Here is a 10,990-nt window from a genome sequence, read left to right on the forward strand (position 1 = left end):
GTATGTCACATTCTGTATGGGTCTTGGATTCTGGTGCTTCACATCATATGTCTCCAGATTCTTCATCTTTTGCTTCTGTGTCCCCTTCGTCCTCTATTGCTGTCATGACTGCTGATGGCACTTCTATGCCATTAGTAGGTGCTGGTTCTGTTGTCACACCTCACTTGTCCCTCCCTAATATTTATCATATTTCGAAACTCACATTAAATCTTGCCTCTATTGGTCAGTTATGTGATTCTGGTAATTTAGTCACATTTTCCTCTTCTTCTTGTTATGTGCATGATCTGCAGTCTCAGAAACTGATTGGGACAGGCCGTAGGAAGGGTGGACTATGTATTTTGGATGAGCTAAAAGTGCCAGTTGCTACCGTCGCTACTAGTGTTGATTTGTCTTCGTTTCGTTTGAGTTTGCTACCGCCGTTACTAGTGTTGATTTGTCTTCGTTTCGTTTGAGTCCTTCTTCTTCTAGTTTTTATTTATGGCATTCTCGTCTAGGTCATGTTTCGTCATCTCGTTTGAGATTTTTAGCTTCTACAGGGGCTTTAGGAAATTTACACCCTTGTGATATTTTTGATTGTAGTGGATGCAAACTGGCAAAATTTTTAACTTTACCTTTTAATCGAAGTATTTCTGTTTCTTCTTCTCCATTTGATTTGATTCATTCGATATATGGGGCCTTCTCCTGTTGCCACAAAAGGAGGTCTCGATATTATGTTTCTTTTATTGATGATAACACTCGTTATTGTTGGGTTTATTTAATGAAACATCGTTCTAAATTTTTTGAGATCTACTTAGCCTTTCGTGCTCTTGTTAAAACTCAACATTCTACTGTTATCAAATGTTTTAGGTATGATTTGAGTGGGGATTATACTTCTAATAAATTTTGTGAGCTGCTTGCTTTAGATGGAACTATTCACCAAACTTCGTGTACAGATACTTCTGAGCAAAATGGTGTTGCTGAAAGAAAACATAGACACATTGTTTAAACTGCTCGTTCTCTCTTGTTGTCTGCATCTGTCCCTAGTGTATTTTGGGGTGAAGCTGTTCTTACTGCTGTAGGTTTGATTAATACAATTCCATCTTCTCATATTTCAGGGTTTTCTCATTTCGAAAAGTTGTATGGGTATACCCTTGATTATTCTCTCTTTAGAATTTTTGGTTATACTTGTTTCGTTCTTCGTCCACATGTAGAACGCAACAAGTTGTCATCTCGATCTGTAATTTGTGTCTTTCTTGATTATGGTGAAGGTAAAAAGGGGTATCGTTGTTTTGATCCAATAACTCAGAAACTTTATGTGTCTCGTCATGTTGTTTTTCTCAAGCATATACATTTCTTTTCTATTCCATCCACTACTCATAGTCTGATTAGATCTGATCTTATTCGTGTAGATCATTTTTCTGACAATCCTGATAGTTTGTCTTCTCAGGAGCCTACTAATTCAAATGTCCATTCTCATGTTCCTACCCCGTTGTCTTTACAACCAACTCGTACTAATCATTCCGCAGGTACTGATACTTTACTCTCCGGCACACCTAAAGCGTCCTCTTCTCCTACAGTCCCTCAAGCTCCGTCTGAGATTGTGGATCCGCCTCTACGTCAATCCATACGTATTCGTAAGTCTACAAAGTTACAAGATTTGCTTATTCTTGTTATTCTTTATCCTTTTCTACCTTTGTAGTTTCTATTCATTGTCTCTCTGAGCCCTCTTCCTATAAAGAGGCAATTCTTGATCCTCTTTGGCAGCAAGCTATGGATGATGAACTTTCTGCTTTGCATAAGACTGGTACTTAGGATTTGGTTCCTTTACCTTCTGGTAAGAGTGTTGTTGGTTGTCGTTGGGTTTATAAGATCAAGACTAATTCTGATGGGTCAATTGAGCGATACAAAGCTAGGTTGGTTGCAAAGGGATACTCTCAACAGTATGGTATGGATTATGAGGAGATTTGCTCCTGTTGCAAAAATGACTACTATTCATACTCTTATTGCAGTCGCTTCGGTTCGTCAGTGGCATATCTCTCAACTTGATGTTAAAAATGCCTTCCTGAATGGAGATCTTCAAGAAGAGGTTTATATGGCACCCCCTCCTGGTGTTTCACATGATTCTGGGTATGTTTGCAAGCTCAAGAAAGTGTTGTATGGTCTCAAACAAGCACCTCGTACTTGGTTTGAGAAATTTTCTGTTGTGATCTCTTCTCTTGGATTTGCTTCTAGTAGTCATGATTCTACTCTTTCTGTTAAGAGCACTGATGCAGGTCGTATCATTCTATCTTTATATGTTGATGACATGATTATTACTGGTGATGATATTGATGGTATTTCAGTTTTGAAGACAGAGTTAGCTAGACAGTTTGAAATGAAAGATTTGGGTTCTCTACGATATTTCTTGGGTATTGAGGTAGCCTTCTCACCCAGAGGTTATCTTCTTTCTCAATCGAAATATGTTGCACATATTCTTGAGCGGACAAGACTTACTGATAATAAGATTGTTGATACTCCAATTGAGGTTAACGTGAAGTATTCTTCTTCTGACGGTTTACCTTTGTCAGATCTTACTTTATACCGTATTATTGTTGGGAGCTTGGTATATCTCACTATTACTCGTCTAGACATTGCAAATGCTGTTCATACTGTTAGTCAGTTTGTTGCTTCTCCCACTACAGTTCATTGGGCAGCTGTTCTTCGCATTTTGCGATATCTTCGGGGTACAGTCTTTCAGAGTCTGTTATTTCCATCCACCTCCTCCTTGGAGCTACGTGCATACTCTGATGCTGATCGTGGTAGTGATCCCACATATCGCAAGTCTATTACAGGTTTCTGTATCTTTTTGGGTGATTCTCTTTTCTCGGAAAAGCAAGAAACAATCTATTGTTTCTCAATCTTCCACCGAAGTAGAATATCGTGCTATGGCATCTACTACTAAAGAGATTGTCTGGTTACGTTGGTTACTTGCAGATATGAGAGTTTTTCTTTCTCATCCCACTCCTATGTATTGCGACAACCAAAGTTCTATTCAGATTGCTCACAACTCGATTTTTCATGAACGAACTAAGCACATTGAGATCGATTGTCATCTTACTCGTCATCATCTCAAGCATGGCACAATTACTTTGCCCTTTGTTTCTTCTTCTTTGCAGTTTACAGATTTTTTTACCAAGTCACATTCTATTTCTCGTTTTCGTTTTCTAGTTGGCAAACTCTCGATGCTTGTAGCTGCCGCATCGTGAGTTTGAGGGGAGATGTTAAGAAATATATGATTATTTATAATTTATTAAGGGTAGAATAGTCCTTTTTAGTTTCCTTTGTTTAGCCTATATATATTCTCTTTGTATTTAAGTTAAACCATCCTTTAGCATTTAATTAATTAATGTAGTATCAATGAAACCCTAGCCTCCTCCTTTTTCTTCTTTATTTTCTTTGGATTGTTTAACAGCAGGAAATAGAAGTGGACTTAAGAGGAGGAAATGATTTTCTATTCAATTGTGGACTTGTTTTCAACTCAAGATTACAGAGGTATTTATAAAACTTCCTATCACATAAATTCATCCCCTCAAATTAATTCTACTACATGCACCACATTTTACTAGGTACACATTAATTAACAATACATTCATGCATGAACTACAATTAACTAGGAACATATTAAATAATAATACATGTATTTCAAACTCCTAAATTCATGAAACTAAATTAAATAGGTTAAATGCATGTTTATTTTTCTAACACCCCTCCCCCTCCCCCTAAACATGAATTTTGCATACCCCAAGCAAGCTTCTTAATGCCTTGAAAGTATTGAACTTGAGAGCTTTGGTGAGAATATCTCCAATTTGGTCTTGAGACTTCACAAAATTAATCTTCACTACCTTGTTTGCAATGCATTCACGCACAAAGTGATATTTGGTATCTATATGCTTGCTATGTTTATGAAAGAATGGATTCTTTGCTAAAGCAATGGCTGATTTGTTATCCAAACTTACTTCAGTAGGCTCTCTTTGTGCAAAATGAAGTTCATTCAACAAATTCCTTAGCCAAACTGCTTGTGTAACACAAGAACTGACAAAAACATACTCACTTTCACAAGTTTAACAGAGTAACAATTGGTTGCTTCTTTGAGCTCCAAGTAAAAGCTGTGTTATCCATGTAAAATACAAATCCACTGGTACTCTTTCGTTCATCAATGTCGCCATCCCAATCACTATCACTGAAACCTCTAAGTCTGAAAACATTAGAGGCATAATAATGTAATCCGAAATCAAGAGTACCTTTGATGTAACGTAAAATTCTCTTCGCAGCTTTCAAATGTGTTGTCGTTGGAGCCTCCATATAATGACTAACCAGTCCTACTCCAAATAATATATTCAGCCTTGTACAAGTTAAATATCTCATGCTTCCAACTAAGTTTCGAAACAAGGTTGGATCTACCTTTGCACCATCATCATATCTAGAAAGTTTGATGTTATATTCTACTGGAGTGTTAACTAGATTGCAATTACTCATGTTGAATTTCTGTAAAACTTCTTTTGCATAATTTTCTTGTACGATGAAAATGCTTTCCTCCGCCTACTTCACTTCTATCCCAAGATAATAGGACATAAGTCCTAAATATGTCATCTCAAATTTACAGTACATTTTTCTCTTGAATTCTTCAAATGTCTTTGGATTGTTGCATGTAAAAATTAGATCATCGACATACAGACAAACAATTAGAACTCCATTGGCATTCACCTTAATGTAGAGAGCATACTCATAAGAACACTTGGAAAAGCCATTCTCCTGAAAATATTTATCAATTCTACAATTCCAAGCTCTTGGTGCTTGCTTTAGGCCGTAAAGAGCTTTCTTTAATTTCAACACTTTGTCCTTATTTCCTTTTACTATAAAGTCGGGGGTTGTTGCACATAGACCTCCTCTTCAAGATAGCCATTGAAAAATGCTGACTTGACATCCATTTGGAAAATCTTCCACTTATTTTGAGCAGCCAAAGAAATTATCAGTCGTATGGTCTCTAACCGAGCTACTGGAGCGAAAACTTCTTCATAATCGATGCCTTGACGCTGTTTGTATCCTTTCACCACGAGTCTTGCTTTGTATCTTTGCACCTCTCATTTTAATTTTTTCTTAGTTTTGTACACCCATTTAACTTCGATGACAGCATGTCCATTGGGAAGAGTTGTTAATTCCTAAGTATTGTTCTTCTCAATTGCTCCGATTTCTTCATTCATGGCTTTCTCCATTTCTCATCCTCATCAGCTTCATTAAAACCTATGGGCTCAATATTTGCAAACAGACAGAAGAAAGCAATATCATCAATTCTCTAGATTTCTCGATATATATCATCAAGCCTCCTTGTATGCAAAGGCCTTTCACTTAAACTTCCTTCAGAAACATCAATTTCACGACGTGATGGTGAAATTGGAGGAGTGGTAGTCTCATGTCTTTCTTCATTGTCATCTTCATCCTCCAAGAAAGGAAGAAAGTCATAGTTATCTTCTTGAACATGCCAATTCCATGTTGCTTCCTCATCAAAATTCACATCTCTACTAATATACATCCTTCCATCACTTGGATTATAAAGCTTGTAGCCTTTTGTTCTTGAATCATAGCCAAAGAACACACATTTTTTACTCTTGTCATCAAGTTTCGAGCGCTTCTCATCAAGAACATGGGCATATGCAATGCATTCAAATACCTTCAAATGAGATACTGCTGGTTTTCTCCCATTCCATGATTCAAGTGGAGTCTTGTGGGCTAAAGCCTTTGTGGCACATCAGTTCAACAAGTAGACAACACAATCGACAGCTTCTACCCAAAATTCTTTTGGCATTTTCTTTATCTTCATCATGCTCCTTCCCATATTGAGAATTGTTCGGTTGTTTTGTTCAACAACACCGTTCTGCTGTGGAGATCTTGGAGTGTTTAGGAATCGATGAATTCCGTTGGCATCACAGAAGTCTTGAAAATTTCTGGAAGTGAATTCGTCTCCTCTACCTGATCCGACGCCTGGATTTTAAATCCACTTTCTTTTTCTACAAGAGCGTTAAAATTCTGAAAGCAATTAAACACCTCCGATTTTTCTTTTAGAAAATACACCCATGTTTTTCTATTGAAATCATCAATAAACAAAAGAAAATATTTGTTCTTACCAAAAGAACATGGAGTGATTGGCCCATATACATCAGTGTGTATCAATTGTAGTTGCCTTGAAACTCTCGATTGAGATTCCTTTGGAAAGACCTTTCTTGACTGCTTACCAAGAAGACACTCTTCACAAAGCTGATTAGGCTGATGTATTGGAGGCAAACCTTTCACCATTCCATTGCTAGCCATTATTTTGAGCCATCCAAAATTTATGTGCCCAAATCGTAAATGCCACAACCATGATGAGTCTTTATAACACTACGTCAAACACTTGGCCATATCCGTTTGTATGGACAAAACGAACAAACAATTTTTCACCATAAGTACTTTAGCAATCAAATTTCCTGCATCATCTTTTCAAAACACACTGCAACCTTTTGTGAACAAAATATAATATTTCTCCAATAATTGACCCACACTTAAAATATTACTCTTCATAACTGGAGCATAATAAACATTTGAAATAAACTGATGATTTCCATCTTTCATACGTATCAGAATTTTACCTTTCTCCCTTACTGGAATTTTGGAGGAATCCCTGAATGTGATATTGCCACCAACCTTCTTAGCAAGCTCTATGAACAAATCTTTGTCCCCACACATGTGATTACGAGCTCCAGTATCAAAGAACCAATAATGGTTTTCTCCTTGCTGCAAGTCCTTGCAAGCTATCAAAAGAGTAGACTCTATCTCTTCATTATTTTCTATATTTTCTTCATGAGAAAGATTAGCTCTCGCACCATCACCACTTTTACATTCCCATGAATAATGTCCAACATTTAACTTGTGACTTGTCATTCCTTTTTTGATACGGTCTTGCTCCTCCTTTGCCACGTCCTCTTGTTAAGTTGGATTGATAATTTTCATCTCTACGTTGAAATGAAATATGGTTACCTCTTCCTCCTTTTCCAAAACCTCGTCCACGTCCTCGTCCTCTGAAACTTGTATTTCCCTTTTCTTCCTTGTCTTTTAATGTGAGCTTTGATTGTAAAACATGCTCCAATGGTTCCTTCCTTCTTCTATTAAGCTTTTCTTCATATGCTTCCAATGATTCGCTTAATTCTTCAATTGTCATATCTTCCAAGTCCTTCGATTCTTCAATGGCAGTCACCATGTGATCAAATTTCTCACTAACTGATATAAGGATTTTCTTAATCACCTTTAAATTAGTCACATCTTCATCAAACCTCTTCATTTGGTTTGCAACGGTCACCACTCTTGAAATATAATCCGACACCTTTTCGGATTCTTTCATTTGAATAGCTTCAAATTAACCTCATAGATTTTGGAGGCGAACTTTCTTTGCCTTCTCCTTTCCTTTGCAGGCAACTTGAAGCATATCCCATAATTGATTTGCTGTAGTAGCATTAGAAAACTTCTCAAAAGTTGCCTCATCCATTGCTTGGTGAATAAGAGAAACAGCCTTTTGATCCATCCTCTTAGTGCTTTGTAAAAGATCCCTTTGTACTTGAGTGAGAGTAGCTAGATCGGTGGGAGCCTCATAACCATTCTCCACGATGTCCCATGCATCATGTGCACCAAGTAGTGCCTTCATGCGGATGCACCAATTATCAAATTTCTCTTTGGACAGTTTTGAAATTTTGAAGGGGATCATGTTGGTATTTGCCATTGTTTCTAGTATTGTGGCTCTGATACCACTCTGTAGGAAATAGAAGTGGACTTAAGAGGAGGAAATGATTTTCTATTCAATTGTGAACTTGTCTTCAACTCAAGATTACATAAGTATTTATAAGACTTCCTATCACATAAGTTCATCCCCTCAAATTAATTCTACTACATGCACCATACTTTACTAGTTACACATTAACTAACAATACATGCATACATGAACCACAATTAACTAGGTACATATTAAATAATAATACATGTATTTCAAACTTCTAAATTCATGAAACTAAATTAAATACGTTAAATACATGTTTATTTTTCTAACATTTGAAGCCTTGTACCACTGGTTAATCAAACTAATTATGTTATCAATTGCCTTACTTTAAAAATATTACGTATATTATTCATTCCACACATAAGACGTGCAACGCATGTGCTTACTACTAGTTAGATAAAAGGAATGGAGTGATAATCGATAAATGTAAGATACAACATTTAAACAATTCTTTTAGGGACCATGAACATATTGAAACCAAGACCTCGTGGCATCTTTTGCGGCATGAACCATGTGAGCAAGTGTGCATGCGTGTGCGTGTGTGCCTATATGTGTGTGCGTGGGCGCGCAAAATATGAAAAAATGATAAGGGTCAATAGTCTCAAGTTGTAATTTCAAACCTACTTTGATTAGAGGAAGAGAGAATCGGAGGGACTAAAGTTTCCTGTATATACTAGGAGAATGTAAGACTTTAGACTAAAATCTCAGTAGGAGACCTACTTATATATTATAAGGTCACTCTGCAATAATATACCTTTATTATGTTATAATAAGTGTAAAGTCAATAGCTTGTGAACATATTTTTATAATACGAAGTCGGTGGAAATTATGATCTTAATTTCGTCATTCTTGTTAAAGGACGTTACCTAATTGTAATCGAATCAAATTCGAATTTCCATTGTTTTGTAGTTGAATGGAATAGACCTTTATTGTGCTGACTTTAGGGTTTTCATCCCTGGAAATTATGATTTTAATTTCGTCAATCTTGTTAAAGGACGTTACCTAATTGTAATAGAATCAAATGCGAATTTCCATTGTTTTGTAGTTGAATGGAATAGACCTTTATTGTGCTGACTTTAGGGTTTTCATCCCTGGAAATTATGATTTTAAATGGAAATTTCCATTTATTGTGCTGACTTTAGGGTTTTCATCCCTTCCATTATTACCTTTATTTTTTCGACCTATATCAGACAAGAAACAATCATGCATGCACGCGTGCGTGAGTAAACTTTTTTTCTTTTATTTATTATTATTATTATTATTATTATTATTATTATTATTATTATTATTATTATTATTATTATTATTATTATTATTATTATTATTATTATTATTATTATTTTTAAATCAAGGTTTCTTCCATATGTTGAAGAGTTTTCCTGTATCTTTCTTCCAGTTGAATCAATATAGGAATGAGAGGAAGTTAGGCCTTATGTCACGGATAAATATTGAAGAAATTTATACAATTAATTTTGCATTTTTAAGGATTTCATAAGACCCCTAGAAATGTCTTATTTTCTATGCGAGACGCGGTTTGGCCTTTTCACATGTTGTATATTAGAGTCAAACACGATTTTACCTTTTTAAACATTGTATATTATATAGTTTATATCTTATTCGTTGTAATCCTCTATAAGACAAGAAAAAAGATAAAAATAAAGTTCTCTTTAGGAGAAAGATTAGACTCCGATTATTAGCTAACAATAAAACCCTATATCAATTATTAGAAGAAATTGGTAAAAGGTCCCAAAAAAAAAAGGTATGAAACCAAAGAAAAAAAATGTGGATGGGAAATGAAAACAAAAGGAAATGAGCTATTGTTATTCTCATAATAGACTCGAAGCTGTATTACATCCCCCGCCTGGCTACATATATACATGTTTTGCTATCCAGCGGCACACCACCACCCAGGGGGCAGAGTCTAGGGGACAAAATAAATTTTTATACTTATGCATAGAAAAAAAATTCCGATAATTTTTTTAGTCATTATGAAATGTTTACTGCAAGTATTTATGAGTAGAAATGAATATTCGTGCAACTTCATAATTTTTATATCCATGTACTTTAAATATTAAATAATGTTATCTGCAATCGCTTACTATTGCAATGGTCTTACGTGACATACATGTGACGGTTAGTAATTTGTTGCACAATATAATAAAAAACTATCACATTAATGTATCAAATCACTAACCGTTACATATATACCACATAAGACAACTATAGCAGTGACCACTGCAAATAGTATTACTCTTAAATATTTGATGGAATTTTTTGGGTAATACTAGGGGTAAGATTTGTGTACTTGTTTTGAATTATTATCAGCTACCCTATTATCAATAATTTCATTAGGAGATTTGCTTTTAGGTTAGTACGTACAAAAAGGGATTTGGCCTAAGAAGTTGCGTAAGAAATTCCTTTTGATCAGATTAAAATGTGTCACCAAAATTTCTTACCTTTAGATACTCAATAATTACCAATGGCACACAAATATTGAATATATATGGAAGAATTATCGAAAACTTACTAACAGAACAATTCAATTAGATTCAATGAGAGACTGATTACCATGAGCATTTGATTAAATCAAATAACGTTCCACTGAGATCAATAATTTTCGAACTTGTGTTCTTTTCACAAGCACCCTTCCATTTGAGCTGGTAGTGTACATATGGATATTGATATTCTTTAGGCTTGACAATGAACTGCCTTGATTTGTTGGAATTGGAAAGGAAATCATAAAAATGAAAGAAATTTTTACTGTAAAAATTTATAATTTTATAGAAATAACAAAATTTAGAGGGATGTCCTCAATTGAAATTGCAATGGATTTTAAAAGTCATTCTAAATTTATATATCTTCAACTGAGATTTTATTGGATTTTAATTAAATTCATTAAAATTTAGGTGTCCCCAATTGAAATTTTAATGAAATCCTTTAAAATTTAGGTATCCTCAATAATTAGTGAATTTATAAAGATTTCATTAGTAGAAAGATTTTAAAAGATTTGGATGGATTTCAATCTTAAAAATACATATAAGTAAATTTTTTGAAATTTCACCATATTTGATGAGATTCTTATGAAATTTGTAAGAATCTATTTAAATCCACCAAATTCATTAGAATTTATAATCATTTAAAATTTATTAAAATCTTAATTGAGAACACCCT

At 34.8% G+C, this 10,990-nt stretch overlaps 1 protein-coding gene across 1 annotated transcript; it reads right to left on the minus strand.

The window, feature by feature from the left end:
• Positions 1-6,492: 6,492 nt before the first annotated feature.
• LOC111375079 lies at positions 6,493-7,390 on the minus strand. The gene is made up of 2 exons (XM_022997870.1): positions 7,030-7,390; positions 6,493-6,803 (listed from the first exon to the last, which is right to left on the minus strand). Exons 1-2 carry the CDS (start codon positions 7,388-7,390, stop codon positions 6,493-6,495), a joined length of 672 nt encoding a protein of 223 aa, XP_022853638.1.
• Between the last annotated feature and the right edge of the window lie 3,600 nt (positions 7,391-10,990).

Source organism: Olea europaea, chromosome 2 (assembly GCF_002742605.1).
Source record: "Olea europaea var. sylvestris chromosome 2, O_europaea_v1, whole genome shotgun sequence".
NCBI lineage: Eukaryota > Viridiplantae > Streptophyta > Magnoliopsida > Lamiales > Oleaceae > Olea > Olea europaea.